Raw genomic sequence first — 20397 nt, forward strand, 5'->3', positions numbered from 1 at the left:
AGAGAGAGAGAGAGAGAGAGAGAGAGACAGAGAGAGAGACAGAGAGAGAGAGAGACAGAGACAGAGACAGAGAGAGAGAGAGACAGAGAGACAGACAGAGACCTGGCTTTGCTCTTCTGCCTTTGTTTGCTCAGTCCCCATGTGACCAATTGCTTGCTCTCAACCTTTGCTTCCTCAGCTTTCAGTGACCTGTGTCAGCCAACACTGGGTGAGCAGTCAGCCCCACCTGCCCACCCGGGCTCTAACCAGCCCGTGAGGACTCAGCACACACATTCCCACTGCCGTCCCCCACCCCCATCTGTTTTGCCTTCTTTCTTTTCTTTTGGGGTGGGGTGGTTCGGTTTTTTCGAGACAGGGTTTCTCTGTGTAGCCCTGGCTGTCTTGGAACTCACTCTGTAGACCAGGTTGGCCTTGAACTCAGAAATCCACCTGCCTCTGCCTCCCGAGTGCTGGGATTAAAGGCGTGCGCCACCATGCCCGGCGCCTTATTTCTTGATGCAGACTCTTGTCCATACAAAGTATGAGCAGTGCCCTCCCATCAGTGAGGTTTTTTTGTTTTTGTTTTTAAACCCATTGTTAGTATTGGTGGTTTGGCAGTGGAAACGGTTGCCCTTTAAACTGCCCAGAATCAGGGTGGAAAACTGGTATCTCCATTTTTGGGGGTAGAAAGAAAGCTTTGCTTCTAGGCTTTCCTTTCCTTTGAAATATTTCCAACATTCTTTATAAAGTTTTTGGAAGGTTTCAACTGGGCTAATTTTTTTTCCTTCCAAATTGTGCCTTTGGTATTTGTGTGTAACTTAAATAAAGTACTTAAAAATCCTTCTGTTCTGTGCTTTATTTACTGTTAAAAACAAAACAAAACAACCAACCAAGCATTCATTTTTTTCCCTCCAAAATGAACATGTTTCTTCACCAGAGGACTTTTTAATTCTTCCAGATAGTTTGTGTTTGATTTCTTTTTTCCTATCATGATATTAAATGTTAGAGTTATGAGCACTGCCAGACTATGTTCTGGCTCTTCAGAATTAAGTTTTAGTGTATGTGGGTCCTGTGGGCATACACTGCCGACTTTATATTGTCATTGTTCAGCAACGCAACATCTTTCTCTTCATCTTTACTGCATACTCTGGTATGATGCTCTTAGCTTTCTTTGTATTTTGTTTCTCTAACACTTAGGGAAATTCTTTTTTCTTCATGGTCAGAGGGTTGAAGAGTCCTGTAGTACTTTTCTGTACCTTTAATTAAGGTAGAGTACCTGACGCCAAGCATTTGATAGAATAGGGAAAATTCTATCTGTAATGGTATCCTTAAGATCTAGAGCTTGTGACAATTTTATGGAACTTTGGTTTCTTTAAAAAAACATGGAAATACGAATATGTTTTTGTTTTAATTTCAGGTGTGGGGATATGGGGCTGTTTGAGACGGTCCTGCAGCCCCTGACTGATCTGCCATGTGCTGTAGCAGAGGCATGGTTTTTGTCAGCTGTAGATAACCTATGTGAGTGAGTGTGTGACGCTTGGAATTCTGGGAACTTTTCAGAGTGTATATGAATGCTAGCACCCCAAGCGGTGGGGTGTGTAGTTGTTGATCATTCAGGGGGATAGGTTGTGGTTTGTTAGTAGTCATCCTCAAAGGATAAACAAAAGGAAAGATATTAGATTCAGGGATCACTGTCTCTCCCCACTATCCTTTCTCTATTTAGTGATAAAGAGTGTGAAATCAGAGGGTAAAGGGTGGGAAAAAGAAACCCACAGTAGCAAAGACCAGCCACAAGCAAAGAGGAAAGAAGATAGATTCAAGGATCTCTCCCCCCTCACCTTTCTCTCCTACCTAGTCGTGGGGTTGAAACTGGGGGTGGGGATGGGGAGGGGATAAAATGTGGGAAAAAGAACTCACAAGCTACAAGAGTTCATTTTTTTTGTGTTTATTTTTGAGACTGTATTTTAATTTCAACATTTTCCCCTTCCATACATACTCTGTCTTGCTCTCATGGCCTCATTTTTCATCAACTGTTATTTCATGTATTTGTGTATACATATATATTTCTAAATGTAACTTGCCACATTTATATAATGTTACGTACATGTATGCTTTCGGGAATGCCTGGCGCTGATGACCAGTTGATGTGCTCTTACCCAGTTGGTTGTAGTTCTTTGTGCAGGGTTGAGGCCTCCCGAGCTTTTCTCTGTGCAGTTGTCGTGTTTGTTGGTGTTCTCCTTGCTCACATCACTGTGGGGTGGTCATGTTGGTGAGTATAGCTTCTGATGTTACTAGACATAGTCTTCACAGAAGACTCCCTGACCCTCCTGCTTTGCAGTCTTTCTACCCCTCCCTCACAGCATCCCCTGAGCCTTTGCTGTGGGAGTGTTTTGTAGATGGAACCATGTGACTGGGCTTCATCTAGTCTTCTTCTTCCTTTGGGAGGCCACACAACCATTGTCCTGAGATTTTGTTGGTTTTTGACAACTGGAATGGGTTTCTTTACTGTGCATGGGTCTACTCCATACTTGTTTCCCCTCCTGAGTTTGTCTGTCTTTTTGTTGATCTTAATCTCTTGAATCTGTGGCAGTAAGTAGAGCCCAGTGGTGGTAAAGATTTGACTCCTGCATGTTGTGTAGACAGCCCTGCATGAGTTCCTTCCTTGTGCAGGGGCTCACCAGCCCTTCTTTCCTTCCGCACGTGGCTGGTGTTGGCTCACGGTTCTCACATATGCAGTATTTGGGTTTATTAGGAAGTATGCTGGGTGCCATCGTCTCTCTGTGCTTCATCTCTTCCTCAGCTACAAAACAGAAGATGATAGAGAAGAGCAATCTGTGATCCTTTGCCATTTCCTGAGCTACTTGACAGGTTTAGGCCGTCTGTGTATTGTTGTTATTATTGCCAGTCCATAATTAATAGCAGATATCATTAATACTGCAGATTGGGCTAGGATAAGAACAGATTTGTTTTTGCTGTTGATTATAGATCAAAGTTAGAAGGCTAGATTTGATACTGGCTTTTACACAATTTTATTTTATGGATGGTGGTGTGTGTGTTTAGTAAAGGTTGCTTTGATTTGGAGCAGCCCACTCATGGGGACGTACTTGATGTTTCTGATGACTTGGTGTGTGACACCAGCTCTGCTGGCCACACCTCTTCCTGTGGTTTTAGGCTGCGGTCACTACAGCTGTCTGCCTCCAGAGTCTTTATTCTGTTTCATAACATGTTTCTGGATATTACACAGTTTTGAGATATACACATTAAAACTATTGCGCACTCTGTTCTCCCTCCCTCTCTTCCTCTCCCATTCCCTTCCTGCCTTCACTTCACTTACAATGCTGGGGTTTGAATTTAGGGCCTAGCAGCTGAACTATATCCGCAGCCTTGATTTATGGTCTTGCTAAGTGGTTATTGAAACAGTGCTTCCAGTTGTGACTTAATGCCTGCCTGCCTGCCTGCCGCCTTTGTGGGTGTGGTGTCCTAGCTAAGAAGTGACCATGAATGGGATGTTCCGTAGAGTTACCTGCATGCTTTACTCCCTGTTTGAAGTTTGACTTCTCCTTTCATGTCTGATGCTTTTTGAGTTCCTCTTGTTGATAGTCTGAGGTAGAGATCAGACGTCTCCCTTCTGTGTGTGACTGTTCAGATGCACTTTTTGTTGAAAGTTCTACTCTCTCTGCATTGAGTTATCTAGGCATCTTTGTTCAAAACCCATTGGTTGAATGTGTGGATGTGGTGGAGGCCCTGATTTATTTCTCCTCAGTTGCCTGTCCTCCTTTATATTGGTCCTTCTGTTGTCATTTTTGCCCTTGTCACATGCCTTTTATATCTTAAGTGGCAGAAATGCCCATTAAACTGGTCCTCTCCACAGAGCCAGTAAGATGCCAAGATAATTTTGCTTTTGAGTTGGGAAAAATACTGGTCAGTATTTATACTTGAGTTTTCTGTACGCTCGCTCACACTGATATGACTGGTGAGAGTACACTTTTGTGTGTAGTTTTCTGTCTTGTGATGGCAGTGGTCTGGATGTTCAAGAGTTAAGTGTACCAAATTATCAGAGTCTGGTGAAGATTTAATGCCACACTCTGTTGCTGGGCAACACTTTAGTGACTCTCTGTACAGTCTTTCACTGTAGGTAAATTTCCCAGTAAACCTGTAAGTGGATTTGAACAGTTTGAATCCCCGTTTTTCTTTTCAGTGCTTTAGTTCAGTCCCTGTGGCTGGCTGACTTGTGCCTTGAAGCCAAATCCTTTGAATCCCACCACATCTCTCCGCAACCTGTATAGGCAGAGCTGAGAAATGTCAAATCCATAACCTCAGTCAAACTGACTCATTATGACAGCTGGCTTCACAGTCTTCCTGCTGTAGCAGGTAGTCCTGAGACCATTCTTCTAAAATCTGTCATATTATTATTTTAATTGGATAAAGTGGTAACCATATGACTTGTTTTCTATGCCCTATAAATTAGCAATTAAAGATAATTACTGTATTCATGAAAGTTTGTAACATGAATCAGTCAGTGGAGCTTTGGTAGTTCAATTACCCATGACAGTTTCTTCACAGTCTTTATTCTTTTGAAATTAAAAATATGATAAATGCTCTGCTTTCCTTGCATATGTTGTTTACTGTTTGTCTCCTCATTGAGCATCAGCTCGCCAGGAGTGGAAACCTTTGTCTCTTTTACTCCCCTGAAATATGCGGCTTGTCTAGAACAGGGTCCCACACATCGTTGGTATTCAGCATTGATGAAAAGCCAATCAATCAACCAATCAATGAATTAACTTTGAAAAACCCAATGCCAATGTTTATCATGAAAACTGGCTTGATGCCGAATGAAGTAGCAGTCTGCTTTATAAGACCTTCCTTGTTTTTTTCCATGTTTTACATAGATGTGTTAAGCATATCCACCTTGGTTTTATTGGGTAGAAAAACCTTTAATAAGGAAAGCCGTTTAGAATATTTTTACTGAAGAAGAACTTCAGTAAAAACTGACAAGGCAGGTGGAGGGAATTATCAGTTCTTGGAAAATGAGTTGTAGATAACTGCAAAGGAGGGAATAGTGTCTTTTGAATGAATTCAAATCCTATAAATAGGAGGGAGACTAGTCTTTTTATCAGAGAGGTTTCACTCTTCTACAGTGTCCTGAAGACAGTGTTTGTCTACTCTCCTTCAGTGTCAAAGCAAATGCTGGAGAGACCATTTCAGAAGAAAGCTGTATCCATGCCAGTCTTTTCTGACTGGAGGAATAGGAAGAAAGCAGTGCCTGCCACAGTGAGTCGGCCTCTAGGAGGTTGACCATGTCTTCAATTAGTATACTTAGTAATAAAGAATACAGAGAGCGTCTTAAGGGGATTGACAGGGCTGGAGAGGTAGGTGGCTCAGTAATGAAGTGTGTGCTGTACAAGCATGAGGCTTGAGTTTGATCCCTGGTACCCATGTAAAAGAGCCAGAGCTGGGCGGGGTGGAGACAGGCAGATGGATTCTTACAGCTCTTGGTTAGGGAATCCAGTGCAATCAGTGAACTCCAGGTTCTGTGAGAGAACCTGCTTCAAAAAATAAAGTGGAGAGTGATAGAGAAAGAAAGAAGCTCAGGTTGACCTCTGGCCTCTACACAATGATGGCTCAGTGGTTAAGAGTGCTTCCTGCTCTTGCAGAGGACCCAAGATCAATTCCTGGTGGCTTATAATGGTAATCTCCACTCTAGCGGAGTCATTGATGCTTTCTTGCTTCTGTGGATGCCAGTACACAAGCACGCATACATGCACATATTCATATACAGACACAAAAACACATGAATTAAAAGTAAAGTCTAAAAAGTGAGAAAGGGTAAAATGAAGAGCATATCTTGAAACAGGATTGAAAAGACAAGTTTATGCTTGTGTATTCTGATGTGGCCACAGTGGAGTGATTTAGACTTTGGTCTATGTGCTTAAGGTATAGGAGACATCAACTGGAAGGCTAATTAAAAAAATAACAGAATAAGGTGGGTGGTGGTGGAGGAACATGCCCGCCTTTAATCCCAGCACTTGGGAGGCAGAGGCAGGCAGATCTCTTGAGTTTGAGGTCAGGCTGGTCTACAGAGTGAGATCCAGGACAGCCAGGGCTACACAGACACCCCCTGCCCCCTCAAATAAAAAAGAAAAAAAAAATCAGTATCTGTGTATTGTTTAGAATTCTCATGAAAAGGTGGTAGAGTGGCTAGATCAATTGTAATATCATAAAGTGAAATACCATAGTCATGAAAATGAATTGAATTTCACACCAGCATGGGTGCATTGTACTAAAAAGAATTAAAGAAATAAGACATTGTATAGAAGACTCAACTAGTAGAGCTCAAAAATAGACAATATGAAGTTCTGTTGCTTAAAGACACTGAATAGAATGCAAGTGTGCAGAAGAGCAAGGGAGTGACTCTCAGCCAGAGTGGTGGTGGCCAGTAGAAGACTGGGTGGAAAGGACATGGAGGCACTCTTAGTTAGGGTTTCTATTGCTGTGAAGAGACACTGTGACCACAGCAGTGTTTATAAAGGAAAACATAATTGGACCCAGCTTACAGTTCAGAGTTTTAGTCCATTATCATGGAGGGAAGCATGGTGCACAGGCAGACATGGTGCTGGAGGAGCTGAGAGGTCTACATTGGATCAGCAGGCAGCTGGAAGAGAGAGTGACACTGGGCTTGAGCTTTTGAATGAAACCTCAAAGCCCACCCCCAGTGACACTCTTCTTCCAACAAGGCCACACCTAATAGTGCCACTCCCTATGGGCCTATAGCTGGCATTGCCATTCCAACTGCCACTTTGTGGACCTGTACTTCTGGCAGTGTGCTAGCCATTGGATAGTGGCAGTGTGCTAGCTATTGGCCTCACAGTTATTTTACTCTTATTTTCTGACTCCTGATACTTTTTCACAATTGAAAGCATTAGTTAAGATGGAGAATGCTATTGGGTGTGTGGAAACATCCTCCCTTTATCCTTCAGAGTGAGCTTCCCTCACAAGGATCTAGGGTGAGTGGTGGTCTCCAGTGACAGAACCCTGCAGCCTTTCACACTAACCTTTCAGTGGCTGTTGTTTGTTTGTTGTTTGAGTTGAGAACCCTTCAGGGTGAGTGAGCCTACCTCTCTGTGAGAGTGGCCTCACAAAGCAGAGGCAGTGTGAGTAGCTTGCATTTTTACAGCATGCCTCTTTGCCTCTTCTCAAAATCTTTCCTTTTATGGCCCTTCACATATTGAGACATTAATACCTCTGAACTTCAGAGCCCTTTTCACAGTTGTAAATAGGTTCTGTTCTGACTGCTTTGCCAGGACTGGAGAGAAGGGTCTTAAGTGTTTAGGATATGGGCTTTTAGAGGACAGTGGTTGTGGATTTCTCATTTGATGGTTGTACACGCTTTTGTGGCCCCTGCCCCTAGCCCTGATTATGTAGAAGTCCCTTTCTTTAAATGTTCATAGTTTGCCTCATTCCAGAATGGGAAATGTGGAGATATTAACTTGTTAAGAATTGAAAAGAACAGTGTTGGTGCATGCTGGGATAAAATTACAAGGATTATTAACCTCTTTGTCTCATGTCTTTTTTCTGTTTTTTGTTTAATTCCTACTTATATTTTGGAGTCCATCCTTTTTGAATCTGGCCCAAGGCTCTTTGTAGGTATTTCTCTTATAAAACTCAAGTTAATTCTGACCAATTCATCATTACACAGATATTTGAGGGCCTCTGATTTGCAGAGTACTGTTCTAGATGTTGGGGATTCATCAGCGTGTGAGTCACCTCATAGAGATACTATCTCCAGGCCACTAATTCTTTTTCTCTCTTTCTCTCTCTCTTTTTAATTACCCATGTGTGTGTGTAGGTCCTCTCTGGGTGCGCCATCATTGTCCGAGGGCAGCCCCGGGGCGGCCCTCCTCCTGAGAGGCAGATCAACCTCAGCAACATTCGAGCTGGAAACCTCGCCCGTCGGGCAGCTGCCACACAACCAGATGGGAAGGACACCCCGGATGAGGTAAGTGATTCTCCAGAGCTTTCTATGGCTGTGGACCTAGTTGACAGCCTGCTCTCCTCGTTGATGAAGAAATTTTAATGTGCTCTTTTCCCCGTTCATGGTGAGTAATTTGTCATGATGATTGAGTCTATCTTGGGTAGCTTATTACATGTCATTATATATACACTGCCTGTATGAGTTTCTTTTCAGTTTTCTTTGAATAACTCACAAGAAGAAAGAATTTACTCAACTCAGAACTCAAGGTCACAGCCCACCATGGTGAGGAAGTAAAGGCATCTGGTCACATCAGAATAACCAGGCGGCAGAATGTGATGGATGCTTGTATTCAGTTCACTTCCTGCTCCTACATACTGTAGGCTGTTGGCCCAGGGAATGGTGCCTGGTACAGTGGGGCAGTCCCTATTTCAGTGAATCAAATCAAGACAGCCCCTCACAGACATGCCCAGAAGCTTAGTTCACAGTTGACTCTCTCTCTCTCATGATTGGCCACTCTCAGAGTCAGCTCTCTGAATCAGCTCTTGAAAAGACTCACATAGTAGTTAATTGCAGTCACAATCTCCGGGCTCTCCCTAGTCCTTTTGTGTAGGCTTCACTCACTCTTGGGGTCTTGAGGAATATCTTTGAAGTCACATCAGTGAAACGTTTTCATAAGCGATAGCCTTCTGTCAGTGCTAGTGCTAGCCTTTTGTTAGAGATGCCTGTATCCCCTAAGATAGCTGAATTGATGAAACTAAAGTTTTATGTAAATAGGAGGTGGGTTTTGTTTTGTTTTTATTTTGGTGTGCTACTGGGACTTGAATGCAGGGTCTCATACATGCCAGGCAAGCAAGCAGTCTACTACCGAGCAATATCTAGCTCTCTCCTCTCCACTCCTGAACCCCTATCTTTTTTTAGTGATAAGGGCTCATGTAGCCCAAGCTTCATACTTGTATAACAGAGATGGGCTGACTTTCAATTTCTGATCCTCCTGCCTCTGCCTCCTGAGTTTTGGAATTTGGAATTATAGGAATGTTGCCATCAAGCCTGCTTTATATGGTGCTGTGATTGAACCCAGGGTTTCATGTGTGGTAGGCAAACACTCCACGGCCCAGCTCTAAACATGAGGGTTTTGGTTTTTAACATGAGTTTTTATTACTATTTTTATTAGACATTTGTGTGTATGTGTGTGCATGCATGCATGTGCTGTGTGTGTGCTTGTGTACTATGTATGCATTGGTTCATGTGTGAAGTTAAGAGGACAGTCTGGGAGTCAATTCTCTCCTACCATGTGGACTCATGATTCAGGCTTAGTGGCAAGCACCTTTAGCAGCTAAGCCTTCTCCTTAGCTCTAAACAGTTTCTTAGCTCTAAATCAGTTTCTAGGCAGCTTGTAGCTTATCCTTGTGTTATTCTCTGAGAGGCTATGTCTGAGCCTCTCTCATCACCTCCTCTCTACCTCCTACACCCCAGCTTTTAATACCTGCTGTGTGGCTTCGAAACATGTGAGTTTCCACTGCCTGTGTCCATCCCAGTTAGTGCAGTTTAGGCTTCTTGGTCTCTACACTTGGAAATGTTGGTGCTTGCTTCTCCTTTAGCTGTGTGTGCATCGCTGGTCAGAAACAGGATTTCTGGGCTCCTAATTATTAGTTTTCTGCTCCAGTTTGGTATCTTTGGATGGATTAGTAATTGGCTGGTCTCTGCTTTTCCCTTTCAAGGAAATGAAGAAAAAGCAAGAGCTTAACAGCTTTTATTTAAGGAAAGCATTTAGTTCTTTTCATCTTTAATAGTATTTTTTTTAAAATAAGGCAATAGTGAAACAGCATTATAGATAATGAAGATGGAGAAAAATCACCCATAATTATTCTATCAGCAGTAGTTGGTTAGATTTTAGAGATAATGACTAAATAAATTAAAATCAGTTCTTTCTCATTGGTCCTCCATCACTAACTACAAGTGTTGAGACTAATGTAGTGTCTATATCTACCTCTGGATTGCTCAATGAGGATTAAATAAGGAAACATGGAGTGCTTAGCGCTTTACAGAGTACTTAATAAATGTTTGGTAGTCACTACTCTGCTAGATCAAGCACTGAAGATTAAACCTATTTCAGCACTCTTCAGACACTGAGGACACATCAGATGGGTAAACCACCACTCGAAGCGTTTCTTTTCCTTTGGCTGTGTGCCGTGGAACAACTTGATTGCTCCTGAGAAGTAATGAGCTGCCTCTTTTAGAGGTCATCAAGCTCTTCCCTCAGAGTGAAGAAGCAGTGTAGCCTCTAAGAAAGAAGACTCTGTTTTGCTTTCCTTTCTGCGGATGAGCATCTGTGGCTGTTGTGCTTCTCTGAGCTGTTGTCACTGTGTCCAGGGACTCGTGAGGTGCCTGGCACTCCTTGTATATAAGTTTGCAGTTTTGTGCTTTACTTTCTCTGGAGCAGTTTGGTGGCATCAGGCTCCATCTATTACTTCTTAAGTATTTCTTGAGATGGAGTCAGTTTCTCTCAGACCCCTGGTAACTCTTCTGCAGTGCTGGCCGCATTGAGACCATATGCTCCGATTTCTTCTTTTCTCTCATACTTCCTCCAGGGTTTTCCGATCTCTATTCTCCTCCCTCTGGACAGGGTCCCATTCTGTAACTGTAGCTGGCTCAGAACTCCCTATGTAGACCCGGTTGGCCTCACTGCCTCTGCTGAGTTCTGGGATTAAAGGTGTGTGCCATCGTACCCCTAGATTTTTTTGGAACATAATTTACATATTCTTAGACACTTTAGTGCTTCTTATTATTGTGACAAACTGCCGGAACCTAGACCATAAGTCCATTGTGCTGTGGCTTCTATTCTCTTCCTAATTATAAAGGAAACTTATTTTACTACTTTATTATCGTTTGAGGCTTTCGTATACAAATACTCGCAACATCTCATTTTTACTCCATACCCCCAACTCCTCAAATTCCTGGTCTTTTATTCTTTAGTTATTATTGTCACACACACACACACACACACACACACACACCACTTACAAATATAGCCTGCTGAATTGATTTAATGTTGCTCCTATATGTATATGTGTTTAGGGCAGACTGTTTGGTATTGGATCATCTATCACAGGGCTTGAAGCACCTCTGTAGTCATGGGCCCACTGGTGATACAGCACTGAGTCTTTCTCACAGGCCAGTAGATTCGCCTCTGCCTTTGCTCTCAGCTCATTTTGCTTTCCCCATCAGGAGTGCTGCCCTACCAGTGTGACCTGGTGACCACCCACTGGACACAACCCCTGACACCTCCTTCCCTAGTCCCATCTTTGTGCCATTAGAGTATTCATAGCAGTTTATTTCAGTTGTTTGTGTCTACTGGATTGTGAACTCTTCAAAAGGGGCACCATTTCTCTTATCTCTGTGTCCTTGTGTCAGCTCAGCACCCGACTCAAAGCAGGTATACAGTGGATATCCACTTGAGCAGATGAGGGAGGAAACCCAGTGGCTCTTTGGGGATTGGTGCATTGCACATTGAGGCACTAGCTTTCCAGGTTTTCCTTTGAGAACGTTGTCCACTTTTTTTTTTTTTCGTCAAGAAAGAAGAATCTAGAAGAGTCAAGAAAAATCAAGAATGTCATTATTCATTTGCTTTTCTTTATGTCATGGCCCCAAATATCATTCATATGATTGATTATTCTTTTCCTTCTCTCCTGGTGTCTTCTTTTAGTGCTAAGTCCTGTGGAAATGAAAGCAGGGCCCCTGTGTGTCCCCAGCCGTCACTGCCCTGTGTGCCAGGCTAATCCCTAGCGTTGCCTAGCTACTCCAGGCAGCCTAGATACTGCATTGATGGACAGACACTGTGTTGGTTATAGATTTATTTCCCACAGAGTGATTGAGCCTGTTGTGTCTGAAGTTCTGTGCTGGTTTCAGGAGAAACTCAGAAATGAATGTCACAGTCCCACTCTGACTGTGGCTTTCGAGGGGTGAGTTGGTAGGGAGCAGTGGTGGAGCAGGTATCCAGGTGCTACAGTGGGATGATGAGAGGAGAGGGGGAGACAAGGCCCTGAGCATGGGCTGGGTACCAAAGTCTCTAGCTGTCCAGGAACATTGTTCTGGGATCAATCTTGTCTCAGTAGTTTTAGGAGTCTGATCTAAAAAAGACTAGAATTAAAAGTCCTATTTTATGATTTCAGACATAATGACTGAAAGCAGGCTGTTCCCTATCTGCTATTGGGTACCCTAAAGAGAAGAGGTTGTTCAAATCTCAACTACTCAAGGGCACTTGTTTCTTATATGGAACTCTGGAATGTCCTATGAGTGTTCTTCCTCCTAGCCTGTTGTGACATTTGACCAGTGCTTGGAGCAAAGTTTCCTTGTATTTGCCTCTTATGGTTCCAGCAGCTGTACTGGGTCAGACCATCTTCCTGGCTATCCTGTGTGGATGGACACAGGCCTTACTTTCCCAGAGTGTTCTCTTGCCCTTGTAAGGAGTGGCAGTCAGACTCTAGCCTGTGTAGCTCTTGAGTTTTCTCTCTGTTTGTTGTTGCTAGTAGCTTGTTCGGCAACAAATCGCCCAGTTTTGAATAGAACAAAACTTATAGAAGGCCTGATTTTGGAAAAGAAGAATGTAGTCGCTCCCCCCGCCCCATAAGATCAGGTATATTTCATTTCAAGATCTCCAGTGTAATTTTCTTTTGCCTGACCAGCTAGTGACAGATGAGCTGTAAAACGTGGGAAAGAGTGTGTGCTCCTTTAGCAAGCCTTAAAAGCTTTTAGAGAGCTTCTTTGTGGTGCATAGAACCTGGGGGATTTCCCAGGGGTTAGAGCTAGATTCCCTTGTGAGTGTTGTCACCTGGGATGAGTGTGCTTCCCTGTGGAGCACTTGCTGAGCTCTTGGGCATTAAGGGGCACTGTGTTACCGGGGTCTGCACAGCAAGGTGCTGCTTAGTAGTGTGTTGTGAACACAGCTGTAGCTCTGTACAGTTTTAGGAAGTTTTTCCACTGTAATTGTAAAAATACAGGAGGCTCAGTACTGTTGGTTCAGAACCATTTTCTGTTGTGAAGTTTACAATTGGAATCATATATCAGATTCCACTTTGAGGAAGTGAGGTGATGCTAAGAATGAGAGGTAGTGATATGGTGAACTCTGTTGCTGTCATGTGTCTCTTTGCTTGTTGGCGCTTTGAGGAGAGAAGAGCAGGATGGATGGTCAAGAGGAGGTTGGTTTGGGTTTCTTGCCTGAGCCAAGTTCTTCCAAGAGCTGCCCACCATTGGGTTTAAATAACAGCACTTTTGTGACTTGCATCTTTCACTGGCTGCTAGTTTCTAAAAAGTTATATTTATTTTTTCAAAATTTCAATAAGTTTATTGAATGACCTAGTGAAAAAAGTGTCCTGGATAGAAAAGGTTATTCGAGCCTTCTTTTTCAGGCCACTAACGGACAGACTGTATTTTATTATGTGTATCCTGAATTGTGACTCGAAGGGATGACAGCAGGCAGAGCGTGAAGATTGGAATTGTAAAGAGAGAAGCTCCCTTTTGTACATCAACGTTTAGTCTGTGGGATGCTGTTGTGCCCCTTGGGTCCCTTCCCGTTTCTGACCTAAGGAAAGTGGGACTCTTAGGGAGCCCCGAGTGTCAGATGAGGAGGAAGATGCTCCTTTTCGCTGTATAGACGTGCTTAACCTTTTGACATTGTGACACAATGTCATCTACAAAGTAAACACTTGAGAACAATGTAGTTGGGTAAAAGTCACATACACATGAAAAATATCTGAGTCTCATGAGTTTACTGTTCTACACTGGGCAACATTTATAGCCATTGTTAGCTACATATAGGGTGTGGGTTGCACAGACCTGAACCATCCTAGCTGTGATGAGGTGGATAAGACCATCCCTCTGTGCATATCTCTGTGCATTATCTTGTTCATGAGGAGGCTCTATTTCCTATTATGAGATGTGTGCTGCACCACCCCCTTGTGTCTTTCCTGAATGAGTGAACATGAGAACCATCATGGCATTCATAAGGTGCTCCTTATCAAGAGTTCAAGAGCTGTCACTGCTGTCTCCCCAAGGTTTTAAATAGTTGACATTTTTCCAAGTTTATTATTAGTAGTAATAGTATTGTGTGTGTGTGTTTTAAGAGTATGCATGCGCCGGGTGTTGTGGCACACACCTTTAGTTCCAGCACTTGGGAGGCAGAGGCAGGCGGATTTCTGAGTTCGAGGCCAGCCTGGTCTACAAAGTGAGTTCCAGGACAGCCAGAGCTACAGAGAAACCCTGTCTCGAAAAACCACACACAAAAAAAACCCCAAAAACAAAAAAACAAAAACAAAGAGTATGCATGCAGAGGCCAGAGGACTGCTTTCAGACATCTGTCCTCGCTTTGCAAGATGGAGGTGGGGATTAAATTCAGGTTGTCAGGTTTATGCAGCAAGAGCTTTTACCTGCTAAGCCATATCACTGGCCAAATTCCAGGTTTCAGATCAGAGTAGAGGTAGAAGAGGAAACATTTTGGGGACTGTTCTGTAAACTTTATTGCTGTCCTTGAAATGGTGATGGAAATGACATAACAAGGCTCCTGCCAGGGCAGAGATTCACTCTCAGATAGTCCCAGCACTAAAAGCTTGTCCCCGCGCCAGCTCTGCCTTGAACTGGCATTAGGGAAAATAAGGGCCTTGTAAACTGGAAGGAGACGAGCAGATGCTGTAGAAGCTATTTATGATGCTCCACTGCTAGGTGGTTCCTGGACGCACTTCCCATTCCAGGGACTGGAATGATCTATGGAAAGTAGTCAGAGCACTGGCTGGCACGTGCTAAGTGCTATAAAAACGTTGGCAAATATTGTACAAAAGTAAGCCATAACTGAGCAAGAGTGTGGAGGAGAGTGCTACTGCTGGTGTCTGGGAAGCGCCAAGGCCTGGGTTAGGGCCTGTGCTACTTAATCCAACGGCTAGACCTTTTTTAGGAGGCCCTCAGTGTGCAGTTTGTTGTGTTTTTTTGTTGTTGTTGTTGTTGTTCTTTTATGTCTTTGGCCTAGTGAGATTGAGGTAGGTGTCTAAATGTTTTTATTGAAGACATGAAGTTGCTTTGATGCTGGCTAGGGTCTGGAGTAGGCAGTTTTTCAGTAACACTTGTTCTGTTTTGTCTTTCAGCCCTGGGCATTTCCTGCTCGAGAGTTCCTTCGCAAGAAGCTGATTGGGAAGGAAGTCTGTTTCACGATAGAAAACAAGACTCCCCAAGGACGAGAATATGGGATGATCTACCTTGGAAAAGGTGAGCAGCAAGAGGAATGGACTTGTTAGTTCATCCAAGGATCAGTTTTTATTGAGGCAAAAGGCCAGTATGGGCCTCCATGGCCATAGCTCTAGGACAGTTGGTGTGGGAACTGTTGCTATGTTCGTGCACACCGCTAGCAGCCCTGGTCCTTGTTCACCACTGTGCTTTCTCGGCTTGCTTGTAGGGCCTGTGGTTTACTGCAGCATTCTTCTTCCCATAGAGGCCACTCACCAGCTCCTTGTTCTGGGGTCAGAGTGCTAATTGAATTCCTATAGATTTCATATATCTATTTCTTTCTGCATTCTTCTATCTATGGCTTTTTTCCTCTTTCTAGGGACTCTTTAGCAAAAGATCTGTTTGGGGACAGATGTTATTTTTAAAATCTGTCTCATGGTTTAAAATAAAATAGAATGAAAACTGGTGTTGGAATTGGATAGATGAGGTTAGAATTCTGACTTTCCTATTCTGTATCTTTTTACCTTTTGCCTCTATAGGCCCTAGTTTCTTCATTTGTAAGCTTTTTTGTGTTTTTTGTTTGTTTGTTTGTTTGTTTTTTTGTTTGTTTGTTTTTGGTTTTTTTCGAGACAGGGTTTCTCTGTGTAGCCCTGGCTGCCCTGGAACCCACTTTGTAGACTAGGCTGGCCTCTGCCTCTCAAGTGCTGGGATTAAAGGCGTGTGCCACCACCACCCGGTCATTTGTAAGCTTTTGAGAGATAGTTTAAAACATGTAAAGCAGAGGGGGCTAGAGAGATGGTTCAGCGGTTAAGAGCACTGACTGCTTCCTCTTCCAGAGGTCCTGAGTTCAATTCCCAGCAACCACATGTTGGCTTACAGCCATCTGTAATGGGATCCGATGCCCTCTTCTGGTGTGTCTGAAGACACCTACAGTGTACTCATATAAATGAAATAAATAAATCTTTCTTAAAAAAACTAACATGGTATATATCATCATTAACTTTGTGTGAGCACACTCCTGTGTATGCGCACATAAACACTTATTGTTTAGTTAGGCCAAATGATTCATAGGCTATTAGAAGTTATGGTCTTTGGATTGGATTCAGAGAGTGTAAATCTTGAGAATAGTGTTTTGAGTGGGCAGTGGGACAATGAAAGACTTCGTTTTCTAGGTAAGAGCTAGGCATACGTGGATAGTTGTAGAGCAGATTTTGCTCTTTATTAAGCTTTCTGTGGTGAGTTAATTAGAAGTCTTCCTAATACCATAACAACTTAGGTTATCTGTTTGAGTAGTCAGTGTTGACGCTAGGCCAGCATTAAAAAAATAACATCCCATTAAGGCTGAGCTGTACAAGTTCTAGAAAAGTGAATTGAGAATGAGAGTGGAGCCATCTTGTCCAGTTCCCTTGCACATATGGAGGATAGGAGAGTAGAACTTGTGGTTAGCCCACAACTTACTATAGAAAGATATGTCTCTTGACTTTGTAGCACTGGAACTTGCTATATAGACTAGGCTGTCTCGGAACTCAGAGCCTCTGCCTTCTGAATGCTGGGATTTCAGGTGTATGCCACTAAGGCTGCTCCTCTGACTTTTGAAGATAATTATCTACCAGGTCCATAATGTTATCAAGTTGTGACTCTCTTATTCATAATTTGATAAATATGTGTGATTGAGATCCTAGGCTTATAGATAGATATGTTTACCTTTCTTTGCTTTCTGTCTATCACATTTTGTTGCTTCCTTTGAAGCTTCAGTCTAAGGGAATGTATTTTTCTCCTTTCATGAGAAATATTCTGTTAGTTTTCCTGAAGAAAGTGGATCAAGGAAGGGAATGTTTGCTTTGATTTGACAGTGTAAGGATATACATTCCATCATAGCTGGGGAAGACTTGGCAACAGGGCCATGAAATGCCTGGCCACGTTTCATCTCTAGTCATGAAGAAGAGAAGAGTGAATGCTGACACTCAGCTTACTTTCTTCTTTTCCTTTTTATGTAGACAGGGACTCCTCCACCTGACAGAGCCACCCACAGCCTCGGTAGACATTCTCTTCTCACACCTCTCTGGAAACTCCTTCAAAACCACACCTGGAGTTGTGGCTCCTGGGTGATTCCACATCTGGTCGAATCACCAGTTGTCGATGAATATTAACTACCACCCCCTTTGAGAACTTACTTCCTAAACGGTTCAGCATTTCAGGGTGCTCTGTAACACTTTGTGAGAGTTTTGTTGATAGTGGGCCTGGGCTTCATTCTTTTCTCTCTTCTGACTTTTTTGCATCTCAGTACTCAACTTGTCCTCATTGTGGCATCTTTTGGCTTGACTTTCCACCCTAGAAGTCTTATTTTTTGAGGGAACCATTATAGTATTTACTAATATTAATGAAGTCTATGTTTGAATTCAACAGGAGCCTCAGGGCAAAGGACCGAGTGCTTAGCTGCAGAACATGAGAGTCCTTTGTATAAACCTTGCCCTAAACATTTCTTGGGAGAGAAAGAAATATGCAGTTTGCCTTTGTTGAAAATTGAGTGTTCTGGTGGCGAGGCATTAGAGGTGTGTGCATGTGTGTGTATGTATGCACATGGGCTTGTTAGTGCTTGAGGAAGTAAGGATGGAGTTAATGTGCCAGGTAAGCTCTTCCAGAATAAAATTCTATGCTAATGTTACCTGTCAACCAGACCACTCCGTTATAGTCTATCTGGGAGCTTGCTCTCTGCCATATTCAAGATTTTTATGCAGTGATAACTGCAAAGATGTCTTCCTTTATTGTTTTAGCTGACAAAGATTTAAGAGCCATATCAATACTAAAAGCCTTTTCAGTAGTATGGATATGCAATTAATGTTTCAGGTACTCAGGAGGAACCTTAATCAGGTTAAGTTTTATGTTTATCATCCTTTTCTTGCTTGTTCTGTTGGCTGCTCTGTGGAAAAAACCTAGACACTGTCCTCTTAGTCAGCCTTAAGCTGGGTGTCCTCTTAGTCTTAAGTCTTGGTGTCCTTTGGAGTCTAGAATGTGACATGGAGAGGTATTGGACTTTCTGGTGTCTGTGTGATGGGTGCACTGAGTGAGTTTATCCGCAGCTTCCTAATTCCTGCCTTGGCACTGTGTTGGTGATATGCATTACTTCATTCTCACAAGAACCCGTGGGGCAAGTGCAAGCCCTGCTTTTGAGGGTAAGACAGGATTCTGAGAGAACTTTTACAAGCTGCCATGAAACTGAGTTTTTGTTCAGTAATAGGGTGTCATCACTCTGAGGAGCTACCTGCCATGCATGTCAGTCTCCCGTAGGTAGTTCTCAAGATTGCTTTTGGCACAGGAATCTCTAGAAAAATTAAAAACAGAGTCCTGGGAAGAAAGACTATCCTGGAGACTGGATGTTTTGGGAGTTTCCTGAGAATCTCAGTGCTGCATCTCTGCCACAGCATCCCAATCCTGAAAAGTGAGGATAAAATGGTCCTTCCTCGGTGCTGTTGCTGGCAGAGGCAGGTTTGGCTCCTGTGGTTCATTTCCTTCCTCAGATACTAATGTGGTTAATTTTCTCCCTCAGATACTAACGGGGAAAACATTGCAGAGTCGCTAGTTGCAGAAGGCTTGGCCACCCGGAGAGAAGGCATGAGAGCCAACAAGTAAGCATGCAGCACTTTACGACTTCTCTTGAGGCACCAAGAGGTTGGGAACCCAATAAGCTATTTTGTTTCCTGTTATTTCTGTTCTCTCTTACAAAATGCATAACTTCAGTTCAGGCGCTTTAGTTTCTTCCAAGATGTTGCTCATGGATTGTTTTGAGTCAGGAGATCACTTAACATTTCTCAATGGTATTTGACTTATGTATCCCCTTTAAAACAGACCTGCAGACTAGGCAGCCATTTATTTACTTATTCATTCATTCATCCATTCATTCATTCATTCATTTGTTTGTATTCATTCATGAATTATTGGGTTTTAGGCCATAGGTATGCAATTCCAGACTATTTCCAAGCCAGCCAACCCAAATATTTATTTAGCCTCAACTGTGTATCAGTCACTATTCCATTCAGAGAATTTAGCAGTAAGTAGACTTAGGCTGGGCTAGCATTTTAATGGGAGACAGACAACGAAAAGATGTGATGCTGATAAGGTCTGACGTCGAGTCAGGTGTAAGGAAAACTGCAGTGAAAAAAGGAGAGAAGGAAAGATTCTGCTTTGAATCTGTTTAATTGACAGAGCTACAATTTCTTGGATTTGAAGATCAGTAAAACCTTTCTTTTCTAAGCCTGTGCTCTTGAATCTGTAGATATTTCATTAATAGATAAAATATATTTGTCTAGCCAATGGTAGTGTGAACTTGTTAGAAGACATACATGTTAGGCTTCTAGTGCATAATCATGTTCAAGTTCACTATTATTCTCAGTAGGGTGAATTGCAGCTGACTTTAATTAACACTTTAGTCTCTGAAAAGTGATATTCTCCATCAGTAATTTGGAGGCTATAAACATGCTGTTTAAACCATTAAGTCCTTGGTATATTATAACTGCAGTAGCTGAAGAAAAGCTTTGAATAAATATTTGCATCACGTGTACACTTGATGAGAATGAGCCAAAGGCTCAGTTGTACTTTTTGCCTTCTTTCTGTCCTCTGAGGCTCTGGGGCCAGGTCAGTCACTGTTTACCTGCGGTCCTGTCTGATTGTAAGGAGACTCTTGTTGGACTCTGTAATTGTTGTTGTGTGCCTGTGGGAATTGGTTGAATTAAGGCATTTGTTTTTAGGTGGTGTTTTTGGAAGCACGCCACAGTTCTAACTTAAGGACAATTACTGGCATGATTACTGTTGCAGTGTTTTTGTTTTTTGTTTTTTTTTTTTGAATTCAGTTTGCAAGTGGAATAAAAAACAAACCAAAACCAAAACCCTTTAACCATTTTGTCTTGCTTCCACTGGAACAAGTACCAATCCCACTAGACCTAAAGCTGCCTCTTCTTGTGGTTTTGTTTGCTCCTCCTTATGCCACCCCCAGAGTCTCATTAATCTTACTTAACTGTGAACGTGGACATCTCTGAGTTTTTTAGTTATGTTTTGGGTGAAGAGAAGAAAGAGAGGACCAGAAACTTCCAGCTTGGAAAATGTTAGGTGAGGCTTGCTTAGACAGAAATTCCTAGAGACCAGGATAGGAAATTCAATGTGTGGATGGCTGTGGATGGTCTCAGGAATCCTGCAGAGAACAGCCTTGTAGTTCCCGGCTTCCTACCTTTAGCTCAGATGGG

The 20397-nt window shown here is 42.7% G+C and overlaps 1 protein-coding gene across 1 annotated transcript in view; it reads left to right on the forward strand.

The window, feature by feature from the left end:
- Snd1 (staphylococcal nuclease and tudor domain containing 1) overlaps window positions 1-20397 on the forward strand; it is a 404539-nt gene that overhangs the window by 23954 nt on the left and 360188 nt on the right. Inside the window, exons 2-4 of the mRNA XM_021164222.2 lie at window positions 7826-7975; window positions 15082-15202; window positions 18708-18786. Coding sequence (XP_021019881.1) covers window positions 7826-7975; window positions 15082-15202; window positions 18708-18786 — 350 coding nt within the window. The remainder of the gene's footprint in view (window positions 1-7825; window positions 7976-15081; window positions 15203-18707; window positions 18787-20397) is intronic.

This window comes from Mus caroli, chromosome 6 (genome assembly GCF_900094665.2).
Source record: "Mus caroli chromosome 6, CAROLI_EIJ_v1.1, whole genome shotgun sequence".
NCBI lineage: Eukaryota > Metazoa > Chordata > Mammalia > Rodentia > Muridae > Mus > Mus caroli.